This window comes from Anguilla rostrata, chromosome 12 (assembly GCF_018555375.3).
Source record: "Anguilla rostrata isolate EN2019 chromosome 12, ASM1855537v3, whole genome shotgun sequence".
Taxonomy (NCBI): domain Eukaryota; kingdom Metazoa; phylum Chordata; class Actinopteri; order Anguilliformes; family Anguillidae; genus Anguilla; species Anguilla rostrata.
In genome coordinates, this window is record NC_057944.1 from 25,036,062 (window position 1) to 25,063,349 (window position 27,288).

The 27,288-nt window shown below is 44.7% G+C and overlaps 1 protein-coding gene across 8 annotated transcripts in view; it reads left to right on the forward strand.

Annotated features, from left to right (window-relative positions):
- The window catches only part of gramd1bb (GRAM domain containing 1Bb), a 106,661-nt gene extending 79,936 nt beyond the window's left edge, over positions 1-26,725 (forward strand). For 3 of the 8 annotated variants that reach the window (XM_064303383.1, XM_064303385.1, XM_064303384.1), the window contains 17 exons: positions 1,827-1,850; positions 10,985-11,069; positions 11,565-11,668; positions 11,950-12,045; positions 12,369-12,449; positions 12,710-12,825; positions 13,712-13,868; positions 15,144-15,324; positions 15,477-15,623; positions 15,809-15,927; positions 16,319-16,461; positions 16,568-16,671; positions 17,291-17,494; positions 17,594-17,684; positions 18,323-18,430; positions 18,739-18,859; positions 20,030-26,725. In XM_064303383.1, coding sequence (XP_064159453.1) covers positions 1,827-1,850; positions 10,985-11,069; positions 11,565-11,668; positions 11,950-12,045; positions 12,369-12,449; positions 12,710-12,825; positions 13,712-13,868; positions 15,144-15,324; positions 15,477-15,623; positions 15,809-15,927; positions 16,319-16,461; positions 16,568-16,671; positions 17,291-17,494; positions 17,594-17,684; positions 18,323-18,430; positions 18,739-18,859; positions 20,030-20,119 — 1,971 coding nt within the window. In that variant the 3' untranslated portion in view covers positions 20,120-26,725. The remainder of the gene's footprint in view (positions 1-1,826; positions 1,851-10,984; positions 11,070-11,564; positions 11,669-11,949; positions 12,046-12,368; positions 12,450-12,709; positions 12,826-13,711; positions 13,869-15,143; positions 15,325-15,476; positions 15,624-15,808; positions 15,928-16,318; positions 16,462-16,567; positions 16,672-17,290; positions 17,495-17,593; positions 17,685-18,322; positions 18,431-18,738; positions 18,860-20,029) is intronic. The other 5 variants (XM_064303382.1, XM_064303381.1, XM_064303380.1 and 2 more) reach the window with 3 other exon arrangements.
- Positions 26,726-27,288: the final 563 nt, after the last annotated feature.

Consider the following 27,288-nt stretch of genomic DNA (forward strand, 5'->3'; position numbering starts at 1 on the left):
TTACACTACTATATCTGAACTTATTATCCCAAAAAGGAAGTTCAAAAGCAAAGAAAGAGGAGAAATAAAGAGGGTTAGGGAAGCCATGTTGCAGCCCCTAAATGAGGGTCATTAGGCTCATGTATGTGCAGTGTTTTCTGCTGTCCTAGCCACAGTGGGAAGCTCATTCTACCACCAGGGGGCAGAAGAGACATAATCGGGCAACAGTGTAGTATAATGGGTAAGGAGCTGGTCTTGTAACATTACATTACAGTACAGGCATTTAGCAGACGCTCTTATCCAGAGCGACTTACACAACTTTTTTACATAGCATTTTTACACTGTATCCATTTATACAGCTGGATATATACTGAAGCAATGCAGGTTAAGTACCTTGCTCAAGGGTACAACGGCAGTGTCCTACCCGGGAATCGAACCTACGACCTTTCGGTTACAAGTCTAGTTCCTTACCCACTGTGCTACACTCCGTCCTAAGGTTGATTCCCAGGTTGGACACTACCGTTGAGCAAGGTAATTAACCTGCTTTGCTTCAGTGAATGCTGTGTAAAAAAGAAAAAATTGTGTAAGTCATCTGATAATTGCCTGTAATGTAACTAACCTGGAGATGCAGGCATGTTTGGGGGGAGGGACCAGGCCCCCCAAGATTACGAGATAAACAGGTCTGACTTGTTTGTAGGATGTGACTATCTTGTCCCTTTAGCTGCCTGATGGGGTTGACACCAAGGTTTGAATGATCCTGTCCCTTTAGCTGACTGCTAGGCTAGCACCAAGGTTTGAATACAATTGATATATACATATCCCTGTGATTATTTCCCAGCATTTCAGAGTGGAAGTCGTATTTTGTTACACTACTAAATAATTTAATTTGAATATGCCGCACAAAGAATTGCAAAGAAAAACATACGTTGGAAAACGTGTTACCCCATAAATGAAAAATCTGCTTTTAAGCCACAAGAGGGGGTTGGTATGTTTTATTAGCTTTGGGTCCTGCAGAATGTGTAAAATCTCCATTTCACAATTTCCCAGGCCTTCATTCAAGTTGGCTGTTATATGCTGTTGCTTGATTAAGGAAATGATATGGAATTATTGTTTAAGTAACTCAAGTTCAACAAACTCAGCAATTCCACCTGCTTACAGCATTGATAATTGATAACATTGATAAATGCACATCACCTGCCAGGTAGCTTAAACTTTAGGGCTAGCTTGCTTCCTGCTTGGTCAGTTTTACTCTCCCCCTGTTCTAATTGGCTGAAATCAGCCTGGAGCACAAAGGGCTAAAACACTGGGTGTTTCACTGATGCCAGGACGCACAGCATGTGACCTTAAACTATGTGCTGAAAGCTTTTTTAGTGCCCGGGAACTCATATCATATCTGTCCTGGACCCCACCTCACCCCCCCCCACCCCCCAAACCAACTTCCCAAACACTCCCATCTGTCGCTCTTCCCAACACCATGGCCACAGAGTCATTGCACACAAGCTTGCACCTGAGACAGAGGCTGGGGTCGATCTTTATATGGGTTTCTATATGTGCTCTTTTCTTATGTCTGTTCTGTTGAATAACCCTGCTGCCATTCAGAAGGAAATTACTGGTTTAAAATTGTGTGAAAATAAGACCATTGAAACAGCTTAAATGTCGCTGTGTTGAAGGAATGTTTCTTGAAGCCACATCTGTAGTGTTATGTGAGGAAAAGGGAGGTTGTGAATTCCTGGTACATTCTGTTTGTTTCTTTTTTCTCTGCTCCTGTCAGACTCAGACTTTTTCTTTTTTTCCTGTTGGGTTTTTTGTTCTTTTTTTTCTGTTCTACCTTTCTCTGTGTTCCTCAGCATGAAAGACAACATCTCTTGAGAGTAAGCATGTCTTGTGTTTCTGAATTTTCACTCATCCCTCATTTATTTAGCCACATTTTGTTAGATTTCATTTTCCACCATACGGTGCTTCCTCTCGGGTGACCCCAGAGGCATTAACACTCTTGTAGAACCGCACCTTGTTACTGCCTGGCTGCGAGCTGGTGGACTTCTGCCACCTGAAAAATCAGACTCATCCCGGCCGAGGTGACCTGTGACACCCCATTTCCGAAAGTTAAAACCCAACTGTGTCTCCATCTCCAGGAAAGAGATTTAAAAAAAATACCCACAATTCCACTGCAGGTGGTAACAAGGAAGCTGTGATCCATACATTGTGCTTCTCCGCTGGTGGTCAGAAGCTGTGGGTGTGTTTCCTGTGGCCACCTACTGATCACCCTCAGAACAGGAGGCTGTTAGCTTGCTGTACCCTAGGGCAGTGTTTCCATCCAATAGTGTGAAATGTGTGGTCAGTGGTGAGTTTGTCCCATCAAAAAGATACAGGTCAACACATTCTTGTCATCTAGCCCTTACGAACTGAATGTAGCTCCTTGTCTGAATCTGAAAATATTAAATGGAGTACGTTCCTCAGTTGTAATAAGTGGACAAAGTGACAAGAAGTAGCTTGAATTCCTTAATCCTTCAATACACTGACCAAGCAACACATTTTTTTCTCTTCACATTAAACTAACAGTGTGCACCTCAACATTTTAGCCCTTACTGAGAGTCAACAGCTCAGAGAAACTGTCAAAGCGGAACCTAAATCTGTGCACATTGTGAGTTACCAGGACCAGGGTGCGGAAACACTGCCATAGGGTGTCGTTTCATTCGAAGTACAACTCGAGAACAACTGAAGCACGGCTTAAGCACAGCTGAAGCTGCTCAAGTCCCAGCTGGAAGCTTTAGGTGCTTCATACGACCGCACGTGTGTTCTCTGGATAACATCATCAAGTCCCCGAGCCTTTATCACCCAACATGCTAATAATGTGGACTCGACCCTTTCATGTAGTGGGTAGACTGTTCCCCTGCCTTAAAGGTGGGCCTTACTTTAGGCCCAGTCAGATTGCATGTAGCGTGTGGTTGTAAAAATGCATGGTCTTTGTACAGTATACGGGTCCCGTGGGAAATGATGGCTTTCCTGTCTGTGCCTAGTTTAGGATGTGGTGTGAGAAATACCTGCCAAAAGATTTTACAGTGGCATTCAGTGGCAGGAACATTCAGAATTTTTAAAGTTCTGTATTTCGAGGTTATGTTTTTTTTCAGTTGGGGGCCTCAAATCCCACCCAGAGAGCGAGGCAGTGTGGGGGAAAATCCACTCAAAATGTCCCCATCTGGGGTGTGGCTCCGGCACAGGCCACGCCCAGCTTCTGTGCCACGGGTCAGCAGCGTTTGAGGCCGGTCAGTTCATCATTTGACCATATGGCTCCCAGAGAGAATATGCCCTCCCAGGCCTGTCTTTTTGGCCTTTTGTCCCACGCTAGGATAAAAGTGTGGCTTCAGCACAATCTGTTCATCAACCACTGGGGTTCACACTGTATGTGCTGTAATTTGCAGGTTTCTCATCCCTCAACCTTCCCGTTTTACAGGGTTAGCAGCTCCTGTACTACAATTCCAGGACGGCTGGATATAAGATGTCAGTATTTAGCCAGGCCTGGTGAATAATCATTCCCTGTCTAATGGCACCAGTAGGGGCATTGACTTCCTGTTTCAACTCTTGGCAAAGTGTGTTTTGGGTAATGTAGGCTGGCAGTTCTGCCGCACGTCTCTCTGTGGCAGTGATGATCTCCCATGGCCCTGAGCCCTCTGTGATTAAGATGCAGACCGTACGTGAGTTCTGAGCCCAGCGAGAGACAGCGATGTGACGCGCTTGCTCCTCTACGCCCTCCTTAAACGTCTGTTTTTCTGTCTAACAAACGAGTGCAGAAAATGGTGGCTCATGAGGAAGCTACAGTTTACTGGATTCGCAGTCAGAAGTCAGGTCTGTTAGATGGGAGGTGGCTTTCAAGCGAAGGGTGGACAGCGTCTTGATCAATTAAGCTTTTTGAAAATGTGTGTTTAAACTACTGCATTTTTTTTCTTAACTTAATTTAATGCCGTGCAAATTTGAGTTGCTGTCTTTTTCTTTGTCTTTGACCTCTTTGTCTTTTAGCCTGTTACAAAGTACTAGCTGGTTATGATTGAGAGATTGTTAAGTTAAGTTTAGAGTGAAAACCAGCAAACACAATGAGTCTCCAGGCAATGCAATAAAGCTTGTCACTAGCAATAAACATGACTCCTCCTCTTTCAAGCATGTCATTTTTATCTGTACCTCTGTTCAGTTACTAGTCAAAGGCCAGGGTGGCGTGGGGGCTGGGTCAAAAAAAAATTCCAGATTTCTGGAGTGACTCCAAAAAGCAGCACTTGTATCAGCTATGGCTGACTGTGTCTCTCTCTCTCTCTCTGTGCTGATTACCTTGGGAGGGGTGGGGGGAGGGTTGTGTCCCTCAGGGTGAATACAGATGTATTAGGGAGCGGGTGAGTGGTTGTGATTCACCTCTTTGGCATGAGCAGGGAATCTGCGTTTCCTCCCCCCTCCCCCCAGGCTGTCAGTGGGAGGAGCTCCAGAGTTCATTCACCCCAGGTGGACTGTGTCTCCGGGGTTGAGGGGGTGTGTCCTCACTCATTTCAGTGAGGGTACTTTTTACACTCCACCCGCACTGGATGAACTGGACAAACTGCTTATCCATTCCCACTCTGCAAGTTCTGCAGGCTTGTGCGGTCAGCAAGAGGGGTTTCGGGGGCTTTCTGGGGTTTTCAGGGAGTAAGAAAGGGCTTGTTTTTCAGTCTGAGCTGAGTCACGTGCCTTCGGCCCCGTTCAGATGAGGCAGCCGAAAGGATCTGAACAGCACAGAATTACACTGTTAGGGCCAGCCTGCTCATTTTCTTCAGAAGTCCCTGGAGCCAAGCCGATTGGCTGATCATATGGTATTTTTGTGCACTTCCTTTGAGTAAACAGTGAGCCTGGGGGGGGGAGCTTGAGGGTCAGTCGGGGTTTTAATCCCGACATGAGTGTGAAACTCCCACATCTGCTTCTGGTTTCGATGGCACGGGCCCTCCCAAACAACCCTCCCCCCCTTTTCCTGATCAGGCACGCACTGCTGGTTGGTCAGAAGGAGGTGTAATTCTGAAGGAAACAGGGGCTGCCTCATGGCCCCCCACCCTCGCACTTGCTCATACACAGACACTTGCACACACACACACACACACACGCACGCACGCTCCTCCTCCTGCACTCCTTGAGAGTTGTTTTCTAGGAATTCAGTGTCGCAGCAGGGAGAGGAAGTTGCCGTAGGGACTGAGCTGCGGATGCCATCTCCGTGGTTACAGCCCCCGCTCGAGATCTGGCTGTTCTCCGGTACCTGTCTTCCCTGTCGCTCACTGTTTGCTTTCTTGGTTAATGTGTTACAAACCCTCCCTGGAGCTGCTACTGTCACCCATTACCCGGGACCGATCTACACTGATCCAGGGTCACACCTGACCCTTGGAGGATGGGAACCAAAGGATCGACCCAAAGGGGATTCCTCCCTCACAACTCTTTTCACTTTTGAACATTTTTTCTTTTTGGAATGCCTTTGATGATGCAGAAAAATTGATTTGAGACAAATGGATGGACATGATCATTTTTAAGGCTTGTTGAAGCTTAAAAATGCTGAAGATTTTTTTTATTTTCCCTCCTAAAAAAGAAAAAATTGTTTGTCTGATTCTTTGCTGAATTTTGCTTGGCTTAAAATGAAACGCTTCGCAGAAAGCTGATTTCCTCTGAGTAGAGGAAGGCGTGTGATTCTGCTGTTGCTCCATGTGGCTTCTGTGGAACGGATCCCAGAGAGAAGCCCGGTTTGGTTGCTTTCATTTTTACACCTGTAGAAGATGGTCTTTTTTTAAGTGGACAATTTTAAGAAGATCAATCATTTCTGTCTTGGTCCTACTCTGCGTGTGAATCATGTCGCAGCTTCTTTCTCCTATGATAGCTGGGGATCAGGTTTCTGAGGTGCAGTACTGACCTTAGCAGAGGGAGCGGACTCCTAAAACAGGCTCTTGGGCGTGTGGGGGGATTTCCCACTGGGGCAAAGGGGCATGCAGGCGGGGGTGGAGGGCGTGCTCACGGTATCGTCCCCACCCATGTTTACTTTGTATCCTGACTGTTTGGTTTTTCTCTAGTTGTAAAAGCGCGGCGGACAGAACGACCCAAAGACAGACACGCCTCTGACTGTGTTAATCACGAGAGCAAGCCCTGCAGTGGTGCCGTGCATTTCAAATGGAGATTAATGGGGCTCGCTCGTACAGGGTAACTAAAGGTCGCGTGTGAGCCCATAAACTTCGAAACCGCCAGCCCTCGCGGCAGAGCGTGAGACAGGACGTTCGCCTCGCACCCGACACTCATCGTTCCGGAGGGAAGCTGAAGCGGAGGTCTCCACAGGAGAGGAAGCCTGAGATTTTCTGCCCGGACACCTGCGGGACCGTGCTGGCTTTGTTTGGACAGCAGACGCCCTGCCAGAAAAAGAATATCGGTAATACGAGAGAGAGATAGAGGGAGAGGCAGAGGGAGATATCTTGGAGAGAGATATCTGAAAGAGAGATATATCTTCGGTGTCTTGGATGTCTAGAAAGAGAAGAAAAGATATCTAGGAGAGAGAGAGGTAGAGAGGGGGGAGAAAAACAGAGATCTAGCAGAGGGACTAGGCTCATGCAACAGGAGTCATGAAGAAAGTTTCCCAGAGGAGCTGCAGCATCTAGATTCTTGAGTGCTACTGGTACAAGGAACCTATCTCTGAAACCCGGAGTCAGATACTGCCATCGTCCTCAGCTGGCTTTGCCCCAGCTGACCGAAAGAAAGATCCCAGAACAGTCTTTGGTTTCTTTGACGGACGCAACATGCAGGATTTGGCGGACTCCCTGGCTGACTGGGAGGCCATCTTGGAGCTGGATGAGGCCCTGACAGGCTGGCTGCTGCTGGGCCCGTCTGCAGATGAGCAGGCCTGTCCTGACTGGGAAGACTGGGATTGGGACTGGGAGTCTGAGGAGATTCCTGCTGTAAGTGCTGCTGCTTGGGAGTTACGTGAGGGTGGGGGGTGATGGGTTCAGCCTTGTACCAGGCTAGTCTGTACCATGTATCAGGCTGTTCTTCTGTATCATGTATCAGGCTGGTCTGTATCATGTATCAGGCTGGTCTGTGCCATATACCAGGCTGGTCTGTACCATATACCAGGCTGGTCTGTGCCATGTACCTGGCTGGTCTGTGCCATGTACCAGGCTGCTTTGTACCGTTCAGCTGTCTCCACGATTAGTTCATGGCAGTACCAGCCCAGTCTGGCTGTAGTCCGGTTGTAGGAAAGAGTGAGAGGGGCCCTTGTCAGACAAGTCAAACCCTCTTACTGTTTATGCTGTCCTCTTTCATGTGAGAATGAACTTCTCTGCTGTGCTTCTGTTGTATTGAAAGACACTCAGAATACCTTTTACTGCAGAGCGGTGCCAAAACGGTCCTTGACAAACAAGCTATTTTATTTTTAGGTATTGTTTACCACTCTGAACTCATGGCCAATAGTGTAGAATATTGTAGTTTGATTTCAAATGAAACCTTTCTCCCTGATTTAAAAAAATTTGTATTATTTGTTTTTGCCAGGGGATACTATCACTATGGTGTATGTAGACTGTGCTGTGTCCATAATGTACATACTTTATGTAGACTGATATGCTAAGTCATCTGTAATGCAATTACGCAGTGTTAAACAAATCAAAATAGTAGAAACAAATTCTAGGTACAGCAACCTTTTTTTTGGAGTGGATCAAATACACTAAAGCCGCGTTTCCACCAAAATTACCCGGAACTTTCAGTCCCAGGAACTGCTTTACCAGGAACTAAAAGGTTCCTTCAGCCAATGGCTGTCTGCGTTTCCACCGGGGTCTAAAGTCCCGCGAAGATTAGGCAAATTAGCCCACTGACGTATGGAAAAGCGACGTTGTCGTCGGTCCATCTGTCATATGATTTTTTCTGTAACCCCATACTACCACCGAAGTAGCCTACATTATTTTCTAATAACCGGGACAGCCCGGAGGGGTTTATTCCACTTATATACAACGGGTTGCCAACAATGACTATATATGGTTACTTTTGTATTTATTGATTTTTATCGATTTAATCACATGGAATTGAAATATTCTTCTGCAGCCGTTTGGGCATATTTTACCGTTGTCAAGCAAAACTGTCGTTGGTAGTTGAACTTGGACCGTTATGCAACAAATAGGATATAACAGACCAATAGTCAGATTGTAACTGTTTTATATATCCTCTCAAACACATTCATTATGTTTTCATGCGAACATTCGCTTTCATGTTTTGACATCCGAAGCGACAGAATGCATTCACATTTCCAATATAACTGGCAACAACAGCAGAAAACATGCACACGTTGTAAACAATTTGCTGTTTGATTACTTTCTCATCGTCAATTCTATATAGGCTAATCGCAAAATGACAAGAATAGAACGAAAACTCGGACTTGCGTGAAATTTTAAATTAGTAGTGGTACAGCCACCGTTTGTTTTCCTTCGGAGTTACTGCTAGCCGAGCAGCGAAGTGTGCCCTCCAGATGCGAACCATGCACCATAAATTAGTCCATAGTCTTCCTGGTCTTTTGTGAAATTGAAGAATGGCAGAGTAAAATTACGGCAGTCTGAAAAAGCTAAAGGTACTATTACTAGAATTAACCTGTTATTTTACCATGACAAAAAGTGCGGAAGGTGATTTCCAGTTTGCTTTTACTGTATCACCAATGTGAATTACGCAGAACTACCGCATACCTCACATAACTGTATCAAACGTTTTGATTCAATTACAATGGGCTAACAAAGAAAATCCGGAAGAAAATATTCAGCAACCGAATTAATCCGTTTGAATGTTTTAGTACGTAATATGCTGTCCCAGCACGAATGCTTAGCATTTTATAAAACGAATACTAAAGCAAGAAAAGAACAGAAGAGCACACGTTATAATTCCAAGACGTTGGCAGGCTATAACCAAAACTAGGCTACTGCGCCGCATAACATACAAGTTTGATTTGAAGTTATTATGAAAATAAATCGGGTTGCGCCGGCATATTTTCAAACATGGCGGGTAATGGCGGAAAATAAATACAACACAAGTGCTGCGAGTACTCGACCAATCAGAAATGTTCAGCGCTGCAAGCTCCACCCAAAAGGTTCCTGTACTTTCGGAAAGTACTACCCCCCGAGCAGGAACGTTTTGGGGGGTAAAACAAAGCCCCCAGAACTAAATTTAGACCCTAGTTCCTGCGGTGGAAACGCACTGAGTTCCTCAAAAGGTTCCTAGTTCCGGGGTATAGTTCCTGCGGTGGAAACGCGGCTTAAGATTTCCTTGGTAGGGATTTCTTTGGTTTCTGCTTTGGCAAGTATTATTTCCTGAAGTGCTTTTTCTTCAAAGGGAGGAGCTGGCAGAGATGCATGTTGGAGCACTAGCAAACGACCTTGGGGCCTCGTTTCCATCTGAACATAAGTTGTGACTTTCTGGACAGAGATATTTTCGCATCATGCGGGTGGAGGAATGCAGTGTTTTTCTCTCTGTGCGGTTGTCCGAGGGGGAGTGAAGGGTTTCTGTTTAGTCACGCCGATAAGCTCGACGGTGCGCAGCCCCTTCCACAGGAATTGTACAGTTTCATGCTTCAGAGAGGGTGGTCTCCCATGCTACCCAGCGTAAGACCAGCCCTTTGATGTTGTTGTGAAAAAAAGTCTCGGTGATAAAAAAAAGGAAGCAAACTGCTTTGTGCTTTTCTTCAAACTTAGGCCAGCATACACACAATATGACCACAAAACTTTTTTGTTGGTTTTATTGATAGATATCAAAAGATCCTTCTCTATATCAGTACGTCGCTAGGTTTTGGTGGTGAATATACTTATTGACAATATCATTGAATAAAAAATTGAATATACTAATTTCCAGGTTTAAATCAAGATTTATTAATGTAAGGGGATTAGCAGACTAGTTATCAAAACCCTTTAGGTGAACATGTATTCTGCACCTATAAGAGCTTTTCCCTTTAATGTTTTCAAATCAAATGACGTCTCAACCAGGATGTGAAATATCCCTGCAGAAAGGAACTTGCCAAGTCAGCCGGTAAGATCACCATACCTAATCCTTTGATTATTATGGGATGTCTCGATAAGGAGGGAGCCGGGAGTGTAAACCAGGCAGGCAAAACAAAGGTCGATTGTGGGATTTCATGAGCCTAAATACTTATTTAATCTGACATTTTTGATAAAGTCATGGGCTACAGCTGCAGACTGCGTCCTTGGTGGTCTGGTGCGGTATATGAGAGATTGGTGTGCACAGCTGTTTAGAAAACTAAGCCAGAATAACTGGGTGGAACAAAACCCAGCACATGCTCTGGCCCTCTGGGAGCTATGCTCTCCTGGTCTAACAGTGTGAACACTGGTGCAAGCTGTTGCCTTTCCACCCTGTAACCTCCATGGGCATTCTGGGTAATCAGAGAAGAGCTCACTTCAGTATCAGGTAGTAGCAGGGGGCCAGTTAATTTGCTTCATGGTGATGTCTACGCTATGTGTGTCTACAGCGGTTGTTATTTTGTCTGGTCTAAGCAGAGAATTTGTTGCACCGAGGTCATGAGGTTTATTTGCATGTCAGTTGAGTAGGGGATCCGATGTGCCGTGTTCAGTACTGCAGCGTCAGCATGTGGCATGTTCCGAACGCATCGCTTCAGGAATGCTGGGACCAGAGCGGAGACCCCGGGGTCTTTTTACAGTGATGTGAGGGAGCTCCGCCTCTTACGTGTGCGTGGGCGTGGCCTTGTCCCCCGTTCAGCGTGGCTCACGCTCACGAGCCACTCCTGCTAAAGTATCCCACAGTCCTCTGCATGTCCACAGTTCTGCTGCAGGGACAGGAGCCAGCTGACCGGGAGGTCTTTACCAGCATGGACCACATCGTACTGTGTGTGTGTGTGTGTGTGTGTGGTGTGTGCATGTGTGCTTGTATGTGTGCGTGGTGTGTGCGTGTGTGTATGCATGTGTGTGTGTGTGTGTGTTGGTGTGTTTCTAATCTCTCAGCTTTTGTCATCCCCCCTCTCTTGCAGGTGTTGAGTCCCACATATAAGCAGCGCAATGAGGACTTCAGGAAGCTCTTCAAACAGCTCCCTGACACGGAGCGGCTCATCGTGGGTGAGGAGGGGTGTGGGGCAGGGTCACCAGAGACAGGAAGACCTTCAGACTCAGTCCACTGCACTTCCTTAAGTAAACGGTGTTAATAGCAACAAGGAACAGGGGACATCGGTATACAGATGTTGTGTTGTGTTTCTAGAATGTTTTTTTTTGGGGGGGGGGGGGGGCAGTTTAAAATAATTTTTAGCATATTTAATCTTATGGCATAAAAGCTGCTGTTGGTGTGGTGAATTTTCATGAAGCTTACTTGTACCATGTCTCTCTCCCAGCTAAACTGAACAGTAATGAAGTATAAGGGCTCTGTGGTGTGGCAATGACATCATAACCCTCAGATCTCCCACATAAACACATAGAGCATGCGCCGTTACAGCTGGTATTTGCTTCAAAATGAACTGCCGGTGACCCTCTGAGGAAGTAATTCAGTTTCGGCTGGGGGAGCCACAGGGATGTATTTGGGGGGCCTCCTTAATAATGACCTTTAACCTCTGCTGGCAGATTACTCCTGTGCCTTGCAAAGGGACATCCTCCTACAGGGGCGGCTCTACCTCTCCGAAAACTGGATCTGTTTCTATAGCAACATCTTCAGATGGGAAACGCTGGTACTGACACAGATTTCCGGAACTTTCTCTCTTCCTCACTGTGCCTCATGCTACATATGTTTGTGTTGCTTTTAAATCCTCTATTGTGTTTAGAAGCCTAGTAGCCTAGCTCTTTAACTGTAGTAACACATCCAGTATACTTACCTAGCAGAAGATGCATGTGTTGTTTTTAAATTAGTGTAAAATGAACACAATTCTGTGTTTGTGACATCACACACAGTTTGTGAATTCTTGCGATGTGATTGGTTTTCCCTTTCTTGCAATCTCTGTTCCATGTCCAGCTGACAGTGAGGCTGAAGGATGTCTGCTCGATGACGAAAGAGAAGACCGCGCGCCTCATCCCCAATGCTGTTCAAGTTTGCACCGACACTGAGAAGGTGAGGGCGGGGCCCTAACTGCTGCCGCCCACCTGGGATGTCATAATGACTCCACGGCAACTGGAATGCAGATGGCTCTCTAGTCGAATTTAACTATAATAGCATATTTCTGTATGCTTAATGTGACTGTAAAGACACATTTGTGCTGTCCTTATCGTGGAACTAGTTTGGTAATGACGCATTTGTGCACAAAACTAGTCGAAAGTGCAATTTTAAAACAATGACTCGTTGGTGTAGTAATGTTGTCTGGAGCATAATGGTACGTGTGCGCCAGTGAAACTAGTTGGTGATCTCTGTCCCACCCCTCTGTGCCCCTCCCACAGCACTTTTTTACCTCGTTTGGGGCCCGGGACAGGACGTACATGATGATGTTCAGGCTCTGGCAGAACGCACTGCTCGAAAAGGTGAGCCCTGGACCCCAGGCCTGGCCTCCGACCCCAGGTTTTACTTAGTACTCACCTCAGTGGGCACCCGTTTCTCACCTGTAACAAACCGTCAACTGAAGTGTCAGGCTCAATGATCCCATTTAAAACCAAAGCTGAGATTTGAGAGGCAGCGGTCCTTCTTTGTGAATCCGCCCATATGACGAGAGGAGTTTGTTTTTCTGTGGTAGATTCTGAAAGCTTCTCTCTCACTTACCCCCCCCCTTAACCCCCCTCCATAGCCGCTGTGCCCCAAAGAGCTGTGGCACTTTGTGCATCAGTGCTACGGGAGCGAGCTGGGGCTGACCAGCGACGACGAGGACTACGTGCCTCCGGACGACGATTTCAACACCATGGGGTGAGTGTTACCCCCCCACACCAAATCCCATCTGCTCTCCCATCCCAGTTCTTAACCTTCGACCCCATCCCCCCTGCCCTGCTCCATTCCACCTCCATTATAAAATTGCTGAACTGTCCCCTATGTATGTTACTTGTCATTATTCTAATGCATTGGGAGTTGGTAATAGATTACAAATAATGCCTCAAAGGTTTCATCTGTTTATTAGCCTGTCCATCTTTCTCGGTATCGCTGTGGTATTTGGCCGCACCCCGCCTAAGGGTTATACAATTTAGGGTGTAATCTTCCCCATGACAAAAAAAAAGATGTTGCTGTGCCAGTTGCTGTTCTCCATTCTCACTTCATGGTCAGGTTTAGTCACCAACATTACGCTGATAACATCAAAGCAGTGTTCAAACCTCCTCTGCTGTTTATCTAGTGTTTAGACAGGCTTTTCCCACAATGTACTATTGCTCATTTATGACTGCTATGAACAGTGCACTATTGTATTCTCCCTGGTGTCACATCTGATGCAAGTTCAGGGTGTGTCCATGAGTACTTAATGGATCTTTACCCATGTGTAGCGGTAGGAATTTCAAAGAGACGGGGCTGGGTGATAGAAGTGGTCTGGTTATATATGCAATGCTGTGGAAGTGGCAGTTGGCACTTGTATAATGGACTACTGTCCTATTTAACAAAAAACTATTTAAAAGCTTAGAAAAAGCTGCATTAGATCAATCCGATTCCCAGACCCATCCCTCAAAGGTGTGAGGGTGTGATCTCTATGTGCCCAGATCACCTGAATCCAAATCCAAAACCACACCCTCCCAAAACCTGATCGGCCCTACCAGGGTGATAACCCCTGCCTGTTTCACGGCCATCCCCCCACCCCCACCCCCCGGTCCAGGTATTGCGAGGAGATCCCGCCAGAGGAGATCGAGGTGAATGACAGCTCGTCCAAGAGCAGCGCGGAGGCCAAGCCAGACGCCAGCCCGCTGCTGCCCAAGAAGTCTCTCACCACCAGCACGCTCACCTCCATCAGCAGTAGTGAGACGGCCATCTCTGTGAGTCCCATCACTCCACAGCGCCCCCTGCAGGTCTCGGGTCTGGTTTTTAAACTGGGCGGGAACCAGCTCCAGTTGCTGCAGGTTTTATCCAGAACACCCTAGCTTTCAGCCATTTCAGTCTATCAATTAGCACCTTAGATATAATAATGAACTGATTGTTTCATGTGATAATACAATATTACTCATAATTGAATAATACATATATTCGATTTTTGTCATTTTAATCTACTTGGTCCCTAATTATTTTGAATGTTGCTATTGTTATACTTATTAAATAAGTTTATGTATATTACTGAATAATAAATCAATATGGATGTTAGAGTAAATGATAAATGCAATAATTAATGGACATTGACCCACCTCAGATTGGCTGAAGCCCTGCTCCAAGGCCAGAGACTATCTGTCTCTTAAGGAGAACTGATATTACCCTGATCTGCACTGAGCAGCCCTTTTTCTAAGCAGTCCGCAGAGAATGATAATGTCACTCACCACAGCTACCCACGTGGGGCAGGGCAAGGCCGAACCAGGCAACCAGTCGCTATGGCTACAAGGAAATAACTTGTAAGAGGATGCCTTAGCACAAATTCCCATATAAACAAGTGTATAATGGCTGCACCATATATCAAAACAAGCACCAGATGCCCTGGGTGTTTGAAGGGCATTCGAGAGGAAGTGCTGGTGCAGTATTGTGACCTGAGGGTCAGGGGTCAAGGGTCACACAGGGAATTGCCTCATTTGCTCTTCCACATCAAAGCAGTTTTTAAAAGGTTCCTGCTTACCACATCGCTGTATCTGAGCACCCAGCTGGGGAACACACTGCTCTGAACATTCAGTGTTCCACCATGTTTGCAAAATGAAATATTTTTAAAGCTTAACTCCAATGAACCTCTTTTACCGGCATTATCACTTGTTTTGACACTGATGGGACCCCACAGTGTGTGATCTCTAGTGATTTGGTGTGGATGATTTAGTCGTTATATCAGCCTGGTGATTTTCATAACAAAAACAATATATCTTGGTTTATTTAACTCAGAAAAAGTGTTTTCCATGCTTGATATCCAATCTGAACCCTTTCATGTATAAATACATGCTGGTACTCTGTAGAAAGTAATAAATTATTTTTGCGCTCTTTGTCATGAACTGAAGGGATGATTGTGAAATGAGCACATACCCTTTCAGTGATGCAAGTTTAGATGCCCTTTGATTGGTCCAGGTCCAAGTCCAGTGAATAGCCTTGGCTAATGCCTTGTTCTGATTGGCTGTTGTCTGCAGTTCGACCTGCCCCCAGAGGAGTACATAGACTGCCTTCCGGATGATGACCTCCTAGCCCTCCCACTGGCTGAGGAGCAGAGCAGCGAGCTCAGCGTCCCCGTGCCCCTGCCCTCGCTGGACTTCAACGACAACGAAGACATCCCCACCGAACTCAGCGACTCCTCTGAGACGCACGATGAAGGTACGGGTCTCACCGCCTTCTACACCAGTTCAGACAGTTACATGCTCGCCTCCATCTCCGCCAATCAAAGTACACTTTTACAGCCTTGCCCCATTCTCCACCAATCCATTCGCAGTTACAGCGTGTATGCGTGTGTCTTTGAATCTCTCCAGCAGGGGAGGTCCAGGCTTTCCATGAAGACCTGAACGGTCGACAGTACATCAACGAGATATACAAGTTCAGCGTGGACAAGCTATACGGCATCCTCTTCACAGAGTCTCAGTTCATGAATGACTTCATGGAGCAGCGGAGGTTCTCAGGTGACTCACTTATACACAACAGTGTTGAAGACCAAGTCTTCAACCGTCATTTATATCTTTATATATTCTAAATGGTATTGTCTGGCATATGTCCAGTTCCCTCTAAAGAAAGTGTCTGTTGGGGAGACGAGTGATGTGATAATTAATCATTTCTCCTTGGCAATGACTCTATGACTCCTGCCCAGACGTGGTGTATCACCCTTGGAAGAAGCTGGATGAGGGCAACCAGACTAGGGAAATTATGTACACCATCTCCCTCTCTAATCCGCTGGCCCCCAAGACCGCCGCTGTCACGGAAATGCAGGTGAGCTGGCTCCCCTCCCTCCTTCCTGCCTGCTCTGAGGCTACCTCCCTGTAACACAAGATGCTAGTGTTACAGCTATCATGATTGTAATAGAGTCAAACTGAATGCTGTGATGAAGGTTTATACATCCAAAGGTACAATCTGGCATGTGAATTTTCCAAGATAAACTGAGTATCATGTAACAGTTTTATCTTGCATGCAGGACACTGTGGTTATGCTGTAGATTGATTCAAAATGAGAAACAACCTTCCTACTGAAAAATGTTTCCATTTGGCCATTATTATCAACACTTAGTCTCTTTTTCTCCTTCTCTCTCTCTCTCTCTCACCCCCCTCTTTCTCTCTCGCTGATTCCCCTCTTTCTCCCCCCTTCTTTCTCCTTTTCTCTCCAGACGCTCTACAAAGCCAGCCAGGAGAGCGAGTGCTACATCATCGACGCTGAGGTCATCACGCATGATGTGCCGTACCACGACTACTTCTACACGCTCAACCGCTACATGCTGACACGGGTGGCCAAGAACAAGTGTCGCCTGAGGTAAGCATGCCGTCTACATGTGCACGCGCAAACACACGCTCGCCCCCGGTAAAGAGTCCGCTCGCTGTGATGCTGACGGTGTGCTCTATCCTTTCCCGCGCCTCAGGGTTTCCACCGAGCTTCGCTATCGCAAGCAGCCCTGGGGGCTGGTCAAGGGCTTCATCGAGAAGAACTTCTGGAGTGGCCTGGACGAAAACTTCCGCCATCTTGGTGAGCCCCGCCAACTTAGACCCACTAGGCCTTTCTACTAAAATGCACACATTTCCTTTGGACAGGCTGAGATGCATCATGTGCAACATCAAAATGTTAAACACCTAGTATGAGTGCAGCTTGTCTTTAGTCTAGACAAACAAACTGGCTAGACAAACTGCACAAAATGTGTAAGAACATTTTGGCTATGTCAGTAGTCATAATAGAATCTTATCTTTTTTATTTTTTTGTCTCTCTTTTCTACTCTTGATATTGTTTGGCATATTTTTGGCAAAATGTATTCAGACTGTAAAATTTACTCTTAACAAAGTTTCACTTGATTTGTCAAAGAACCTGAGCCAAAAAATGTAATCAGTTTGTAAATCAGTATAATAATAAGAATTCATTTAGCATTCAAAGGGCTTGTTGTACCCTTACTGTAACGATCTGTGACTAAGCTTTATTGTGATTACTACATTTAGTAATCAAAACTGCATTTCCCAGAGCTACTGCTGGCTAAGGTATAAAAGGCTATGAATAACTTCATTTTTGTTTGAGCTATATTTCTCAGAGCTGGAGCTGTCCAAAGTGGAGGAGGCTGTGACTTAAAGTTTATTTTTGATTGGACTACGTTTCCCAGAAATTGAACTGTCTAAGATGGAGGAGGGGCTGCTGATGGAGCCCCTCAGGCAGTCACCGAAAGCCAAGGCGACGAAGACGTCGACGTTGCGGCGTAGGAAGCGGCCGTTGGTGCACCTCCGCGCCCAACACCTGGAGGAGGTGCTCAGCCCTGTCACCACGCCAACCGACGATGAGGTCATCCACCGCATCAAACATGTGGCAGGTCAGAGGCATGTGACAGCAAGAGGAGAGAGCTGCACTCAATGTACATTTTTGGCCGCTCATTTCTGAAACTGTCCCTCTCCTCATTTATCTCCGGAAGGTTCCACTCAAACACGGCACGTCCCAGACCACGTCCCAGGTGGCTTTGCCCTCTACAGCGTGTCCAAGCTCCTGTTAATCATCAGCTTTGTGTGAGTACCTCCAGGGGTGCTTCTTTTAAAGGGGGGGTGGAGGGGAGGGGTGCTAGTGTTGGAATTATTGCAGCACAAGTGTTGGAGTTAGTGTGAGATGGGCCAAAACAGCTGGGACAGAACGACCATGGGGCCCCTTTCCTGTCACTTTGATCAGGGTCATTCGGACCAGCTGCACATTTTCAGACTTGGTGTGTAAAATTACACAGCCATCATCCTGGTTATGCACACACCCCATCATCGTTTCTCTATCTGTTATGAGTGTAACTGCGCTCTCCTTTTCCTCCATTGCTTGCCCTAGGATCTGTGTGAGGTATGTTGTTCTTTTTATGCTAAATATCTGGGGTGATACTCTGTTCTTCTATGAGTTTTCCATGGTCATTAAAGGCTGTAGTGCTGAGGATTTGGGTAATGTAGTTAATGAGCAGTGCTGTGATGTACTGAGGGTTTTGGGTCGTGTAGTTAATGAGCAGTGCTGGTATGCGCTGAGGGTCTTGGGTAGTGTAGTTTTTGAGCAGTGTTGTGATGCCCTGAGGATTTTGGGTCATATAGATTATGAGCAGTGCTGTGATGTGCTGAGGGTCTTGGGTATTGTAGTTAATGCGCAGTGCTCTGATGTGCTTTGTCTCCTCCTCCAGTTTGGTGTTGCTGGTATTCCTGAACATGATGCTGTTCTATAAGCTGTGGATGTTGGAGTACAGTGCCCAGAGCCTCACCACTTGGCAGGGCCTCCGACTTCACGAGAGGTGTGCCTCCATCCTGCAAATATTCTGTTCACCCACTACACAAGGGGGTACTCAAATCTGGCTCTCAAGGCCAGTGGTACTGCTGGTTTTCTTCTTTACCATCTGATCAGGGGCTGTTTTAGACCAGGGACACCAGGTGGGTGGGATTAAGTGGGGTCACTGGCAGTAATCATTAAATTAACAGGTAAAGAACAAACAGCAGTAAGATTTGAGTATCCATTCCCTACACCATTACTACCACTTCTCCCCCCAAAAGTACTGCACACCCCTTATACTGTGTGTGTGTGTGTGTGTGTGTGTGTATACAGTAAACTGCCGCAGACACAGCTGGAGTGGGCCCAGCTTCTGGAGTCGCAGCAGCGTTACCATGACACTGAGCTGCAGAAGTGGCGGGAAATCATCAAATCCTCAGTCCTGCTGCTGGACCAGGTACGAGCCAACCCAAATCTGACCGCAGTCATACCAAACTACCATCTTCCGACCCAAACCTGACCACAATCATAGCAAACTACCACCCTGACCCAAACCTAACTGCAATCATAGCAAACTACCTCTGGCATCCCAAACCTGACCGCAATCTTACCAAACTACCATCCCCCGACCCAAACCTGACCACAATCATAGCAAACTACCACCCTGACCCAAACCTAACTGCAATCATAGCAAACTACCTCTGACATCCCAAACCTGACCGCAATCTTACCAAGCCATCCCGACTCAAACCTGACCACCAGCACACCACCACATCCATGCATATCCCATTTCACTTCTGTGTGTCATAAAATAGAGTCCTAAGTGTCCGACCTGATTGGTTTTGCTGGGCACTTCGTGTAGTTTATGAACTGCTATCTCTGACATGCAGATAAAAACATTTCACAAATGTTTATTCAAGAGCTGAGCTTTCAGTCAAAAACTGAAAGTTCAGCTCTGTAATAAACATTTGTGAAATTTGCGACTGAGAAAATATGTGGATGTTCTGCTTTTTGAATCTCTGACATGTAGAATGGGTGCACTTCTTTAATATATGAACATTATATGAAATCAGCTTCATTTAGAAGTAAATCATGTTTAGTTTCTGTAAGCCACTTTGTATCTTACTATGTAAAACATAGGCAGCATTTACTCAGGGTCTACAGGGGTCCTACTGGTCCTTCAGAACCTTGAATGTTCTTGGTTCTGAATGTGGAAAATCCACATGTCAGTTGCTGAAGTGAATTTAAATTATCTTTATTAATTCTTATACACACTGAAGAAAACCAGTAATGGAACTCCCTATTGTCAAATTAAATTACATCAGAGTTGTGTTTTTATTAGCACGCAGACTGAAAATAGCTTCAGGGTTCAATTTTCACAGGAAAAGTTTTAACATCTTGTTAAGTAGTAATTGCATTAAACATCATGCACATACATGCACTTTATAACTCCTCCTGGATTTCTGGATTCTGCGAAATTACTAAATGTAAATGTCAGCACTGTTACCTCTGTGAGGTAATTAACTAATGACGGCCATGAAGCATCTTATTTGTGGATCTTTCAGTGCTGCATTGGAAACCCCCTAGGAGCTCCAGGTCATCTGACTGCTCTCCTCTCTCCCTCCAGATGAAAGACTCTCTGTTGAACTTGCAGAAGGGCATTGGCCTGAGGGACTACGGGTCAGAGGCCGAGGAGAAGAGGAGCCGTTACCACTGACGACCGGTCCCCAGGCTCGAAGGGGAAGCTGTGCAATACACAACTGTACATGTATAGATCTGCGTAGAGCTGGGGAGGTGGGCCCGGCGGGGCGGAGGAACCCACCGCTGCTGCTGCCGCCCGCTCCGGTGACCGGCTCTCGCTCCCGACCTCTGACAGGAAACGCCCCCGCCGCCAACAGGAAGCGGGTCGCCCCCGGGAACACGGGAAGAGGGCAGCAGCGCTCGCTTCGGGGTCGCTGCTCCTCCTTTTCGTTTTTTTATTTGATCTCTTTTCTAGCGTTGTACTGTAAAAGCTGCTAGCTAGCACACTCAGAGATAGAGGAAGGAAATGCACACTGTAGCTGTAATTCTGTCCTAAACCTGTTTCTCGTGAGGAATTTTAGCTCCACTCCTCTTGTGCAGTCGTCTGAGAGATGAACAGAACAAAAGAGAAATCAAGATGAAGCAAAGGGTTTCTTTTAGCCCACACCCCCATCCCCCCTGACCCCCCCGACCCCCTGACTTTCAGGACTCCCTTGACTGTTCCGAACTGACCTTCCCCCTCAAGGCTTATACTGCAGTATCCCTTTTTTACATTTTCCAAATGTGGGACCAGGTCAATTACCTTAGTGGTATTGGGGTAACTGAACAATCTCTGTACGATTAAGATACCAATGCACAAAAGAAATCATAAATATACAGATACATATGGTATATACATACATATTATATATATATATATATATATATATATATATATATAGTATATATACATTATTTGTCAATGTAATGTGAGTATATAGATGGTATCTATCAGCTTTTTATTTTTTAATGGATAAAAATAATTTTTACCAGGTTTCCACGAAGCATCAGGGGCTGGTTTCCCTGACGGTGGCTTACCAGGGTGTTGTGTATATAGGTATTTATAAAAACACAGCTAAGAATTCTTCTTAAATGTCTGCATAATTAGCAATTTCTTTCGTTTGGACCTCAATCAATCGTATTATGTTGGATTTGTCAGGAAATGTGCCGCAAGTGCAGATGCACCTCACACAAAAAAACCATGGGGCCTTACTGCCCCCCACTCTCCCCTTCTTTCTGCTCCTCCTGCCCCCACTCAAGTTACTGGGGTGTCCTTTCGGTCATCTGTGACGAATTGGACATTCCCAAGGGCTCCATGAAAACCACTGGCCATTCCATTAGCATTAGCATGTGTCACGCTAGCATTCGCGTCAATGGAACCTCTCAGTGAAATGGTCTCACTCCCATCTCACCGCCAGAACTTTGTATCATAACTTTGAAAGTTTCGGGGAATCTTGCATAACCCAAACCTTCAGAATGCGATATATTCTTTTCTGGGCTTTCCACTATGTTCTTTAAAGGACAGTGCCACAGGGATTCATTCTCAAGAGCTGATCTGTGGAGAGAGACAGTATAAAGGATGCATCCTCCTAGGTGTTTTATTTGCAGTGGTTCTACTATTATAACCAGGTTGTCTTGAGCCCTCACTAATATCTTTTAGAACATTTTAAATTATGAGATGGAAAATCACAAGAAATATTTGCACATATAACATATAACATAGGCACAACTGAGAATCTACTGCAAGTAAATGAGAGGAAATTGATGTTACGCACAGTATTTATTGGAAGAAGCAAGAGTGCAAGAGTTATTGAATGAAATGCATTCATCAAAAATATTGAATCACAGTAATATACCCCAAGTTTTGCCTTGCTACTTTTGCACTGATGAATGGGCTCAGGTTGAGTCCTGTATTTCCAACTAAAACAAATGTCCTCTTAGCTTGAGGTTCCTCATGGCGCTGTTTTAGGTCCCCTTTAACCTTCCTGTTTCCAAAAGATGATCATGTACCCTGCTCTTATTGAGAAAAGGTTAAAAGTGCATCTGTACTACATCTGTATGCTACGTACTGCATCTGTACTACATCTGTATGCTGCATACTGCATCTGTACTTCATCTGTATACGTATTTGTATACTGCATCTGTATTAGTTTTCCATACATGGGAAGAAAAAGCAAATTAAAGTAAATTCACATTCATCAGATTTGGCCAAGAGAAATGTGAAAAAGTTCTGCTATTGAGTTATAGAGAGTGAAGACAGTGCATCGGGCAGCGAACTTATCAATACCAAATCATGAGCCTCACAGCTGTTTACAGCTGGAAGGAAACCACAGTGACTGAAATATCCAATCATTCTTAGCTGAAAAGGGGATACTGCAGCCAGACTGTTTGGGTGACCAGTGTAATTATGTGTTTGACTAAACTGTGAATATTGTTCTTGAAAATGCTTGAAGAATGAAAAAGAATATATGACTTATATTTTATGTATATGCATAGTGTGTATATACACAAATACATGATTATAATGCAGATATTTATTGTTAATTTATGTATATAGAAAAACTTAACAGAGCTCTAGCATGGAGAAATTTGAGGGGAAAAGAAGTGTTTAGCCTGTGGCCTCGAGAGTGTTGCCTTGACATGTCTGTGACATGTCAAGGCTGAAATGTGCACTTTCCTACACATGTTCATCTTCCTTCATTTCGTAACGCATGTAGACTAGCATTGCCGAACTGCCTTTTTTTGTGCTCACACATCTGGACATAGCCTTGCATTTAGCCTCCCAGCCTTCCGTTTACAGCTGGCGCCATTAGGACAGTCCTGCCATCAAAGCCATTACCAGTTGGGGGCATGTCGTGCTGGCAACCGCTCAGTTTCTATTGGACAGCGTGCCCAGTATCAGGGGGACCGCCCCCACTCTGTCTCAAAACGCTTAAAAACTACCCGAGGTTCATCATTGAGTCTCTGATCACAGTGAGAACGTTCCGAATTAATATGGCCTCTTCATCCCGCCATTTTCCAACATGCTCTTGTGCCCTTTTTTTCTTTTTTCCTCTCTCTACTTGGTTCCATTCCCCACTGTGCTTATAGTTTCAGACCCTGCAAATGTTGCTTGAGAAGGGCCTATTCACCAGTCTGTTTGAATTTTGGCAAGATACGATTTGTTTTTTGCAAAATCAGTCCAGGCAGACTTTGTGCTAGTCGCAGTATTGGAAATATGTGCTCTCCACAGAACACCCCTTAAACCCCCACTGATTAATTTTGTGTGATGATGCCAGGAAATGTGAACAGTTGTTTTTATTGTGAATGTGAAATCAAAACTATTTTAAGAAAACGTATTGCTTTTTCTTCACTGGTGAATTTGGTTTTGACCACAAACTGCATGTAAACAGATCCACTTGACACTAGAAGGGGTTGTTGGGACAGCCAGTGGAGTCTTGCTGTTTTGGGTTAAATGCAATCTCTGATGTCCGTAGAAGGGAAGGCTGCTTGTTCAACCAGAGAGGGTTTCCTTTGCATCAGGAATCCTGTGTCCAACCATAAATGGAGGGGTTAGCAGAGTGGTTGGTGTACACTCTGAGATGTGTTCGCCTCCTTCACAATTTGTGCTTTCATATTGTACTCAATGTCTTGCTCCAGTTGTAGAGACATCTAGATCATGATGTGTACTATATCCTTTAAAAGGAGCATATGTTCCAAAAGTAAAATCCAGTCCCATAGCAGCGTGAAGCTTCTCAAAATGACTCCGACAGGAAATTAGCGCCTCGGAAAAATGTGACACCTTAAGATTGATGCTAATGCAGGCACGTCGGTTCATTGTGCTTTGTCCCAAATGCAATAAATAAATGACTAAATATAGACATAAACAGTGTCAATACAAGCAAGACTGAATCAAACATGGAGCAGAAATTGGTGAAATATAGCCTGATGTGATTAGTGCTTCCTCTTGTTCAGTGAATTGGATGTTTTTTGATGTTGAGGACAATTGATGCAGAACGCAACCTCTCTGGTGTCAGCTCTCAGTCTGCCTTTTTACACTTTTGCTTCTGGGTCTGTTTAACAGCATCATGTAAACGGGATCCTTTCTTGACGTGTTGAGTGACTGGGACAATGAAAATGTATTTATATGCGTCATTACGTATTCCAGGTCACTACTGCAATCAGCAATTCATCTTGGGTTTGGAAGCGAGAGTAGTAGGCCTAGTTGTGTAGATTTTTTTTAAAATCTGTGCAGCATTCTCCTTTAGTCAATATCATAATGAAAGCCAAATCTTTTCTGTCTGCCCCCCTCTCATCCCACCCCAAAGATTTTTCACCGAGTTGACTTCATGGTTGCTGACGCTTTTAATCTGGCCATCCCGTCAATCTCCTGTCAACAACGCTTCTCCGTAAAAGAGGCAACTCGGCGGCCACGAATGTAACCACGAGCACGAAGAAAGATTAAACGAGTGCACTTTATCCACCTTCGGGAGGAAGAAAGAGGGAGCGCTGAGATGTACAGTATGCGCCGTTAAACGAGGAGGCCGCGGGCGTTTTAATGAGTACGGTATTGCCCTCCTTACCGAATGGCTGTGCACTCTGCTGGCTGTTAGCGATTTATGACTAAGTAACGGCGGAAACGGTGACATCGGGGAATTTGTAAATCCTGTTGCTGCGTAGTTCAAAAACGAGTCGGCGCATGAGCATCCGCCACAGAATGTAACATTGCACCCTAGAGGTAGAACCGCAGTTAGAAGCCGACGCGCGGAATAGAACAAAGAACAAATCGATACGGTGAATATGCCTAATTAATGGCCTGGTATTGATGATTAATGATAAGACCATGACGACTCTCACCTCAAACACCTGTGCGTTCAGACGTGTATTTCATATTAATTTTAATGCATTTACCTTGAGTATCCAGATAGTATTGAGGAATCTCCGATTACAATATTAATTTTATTTAAAATAGCACAGGAACATAAATAAGTATTAAGCTTTTTTTTATAATAATGGTAGCAATCAGTAGTCACAATGGCCAGTGTTGAACCCTTAGGGATGTGTAGGCATGATGGTATTGGGAGTTCTCTCTCTAATCAGAAACTGTTATTCCGTGAATCCGTTACAAATGAAATGTAGAGGGGTGCTGTATTAAAAGCAGCCCATGCCTCTGTATTAATATAACTCAATTTTCTCAAGCACTGACATGATTCATAATGAGCATCTGATGTTATGGTCCCAAGGTAATTACACTGTAATAATGAAAGAGTGTGACGAATGCCTGAGAGTGCTGGGTACCTGCTGAGTAAGTGCAACTTATTGCGTCATGATGCCTGCCTGCCGATCAGTGCGTACCAGGCGACATGCAGAGGGCCGCAGTTCAGACCATGGCGCTCAGAGATTGGGGGGGGGGCAGTGGTGTGTCGGTAGCGGGGGGCATGGAGTGGATCAGTTCTACGCTTGCTTTGACGTGAAACAGAATGGGGTTTGCGGTGTGCGGTGTGCAGACTTTGCAAGAGAAATTGTGTTGACCTTTCTGCTTTTCAAAAGAGACAGTGGGACATGAAATCTGTATCCCCTTGATTATCCTTTGAATCTGAAGTTCTGAATAGCACTGGTTGGAAATGTTTCTGTTTTATAGAAATTATCACTTTTGCAATCACGTTTATGTTCAGTACACTTTATGATACACCAAGACTATACAACACATAAAACTATAAATATATTTACATATATATTTATATATATATATATATATATATGAAAGTGTGATTGATGAAATGCTTTAAAACCAGTTCATTGTTCTTGTCTATAATATACCATCTGAACTCAGATAATGAAAACAAATTTATTTTATTTTACCTTTTTTGTTCATTTCTGCTACTGTCTGTAAGGCATTCGGTATTGCAAGGAGTAATTGAGTGTTTGTGGCAGCAAAAAGTCAAATGAACCACCTTATAATCCTGGCCGAACAAATGTTTAAATGTTGGCCACTTAATTAGAAAAAGGTAGCGCGAAATTGGCAAATTTAATTTCACTAAAGAATAACTAATGTGATCAGTCTGGTGACTGGACAGGAGAGCAAATGTTCTGGAAGGGCTATTTATTCACTTTAAATATTGTTTATTTTCAGAATACATTTTCAAGCCATTTTCTGAACATTTGCAGACATTTTGATTTGATTGTTAAATAAATTGCGACTCAGATTGTGTAAATCCTAATTTACAACATTTTGGAAAAGACAAAGCTGACTGGTCAGTTTGATTATTGTGTACATTGGAGATATTCCGGAGCTTCTCTGTTTCAGATGCATTTCCATGGTAACCTACGATTCCAGGTGCTGTCTTATATGAAACACTCTGTTGACACCATCATTCCATCTTTCCCAGCATACCCAAACACACACATCCTCATCTGCTTTTAGACACATGCACACACATACACAAACGCCTATACCTACAAGCACTTGCATACTCTCATACAAACACACATATGCACATACATACATTTCTGACATGGCAACATTAACTGGTTTGTGTGCAGAACAAAACTTTTTTTTTTTTGTTGGTACCAGCTTGATCTATAGAGACATAGTTATAAATCAGATACATGCATACACTGTATGTATATGCTGAGAACATAAATGGAATCATGTCGAGAAGAGAATAAATCTGTGCTGTGCACAGGTTTTGCTCCACTGAATATCAACCAGAGACAGAAACATTCTGCTTTCAGGGTTGTGTGCGGTAAAAAAGAGAGGTGTGAATAAAATGGATTGAACAAACTCAGGATTCCTGGTGAAGTCTTTTAGTCTCATTTTGTCTTTGTGGCGATGGTCTTTTTTCCCCAAAGCTCATGCTAAGGGTGACTTTGGGTCGTTTACATTCTGCATATGAAAAGGCTGTTCTTTATTCATATACTGAATTATAATGTCCTGACCTCTGTCCTCTTGGATAGCTGAGCCCAACCCTAGTCCTGGTGAGACACATTGATTTATTCTGACATGCAGAGTATTTTAACAGCATGTTAATAGAACACTTCAGTATTAAAATTTCTCATGACATCTGTTATTTTTACGTCCAATCAATTATGTGTACCAGCAAGTTGCTCTTTGCATTTGTTGAGATGATTCAATAAAATATTCACTGTATTTGGTGAAGGCTTTATAAAGGCTTGATGCTCAGAGTCAAGTGGGAGTCATTCCACCCCTGCAGACCAAACCTGAAAGCTGTAGACCTGTCCTGTTTTGCAGCAGTCTGGAGCAAGTGCAGGTGAACAGAATTTCTTAAATCGTCTGGAATACCTGGGATGCACTGGACTGCAGGTAAGAATGATGTTTGGAATACA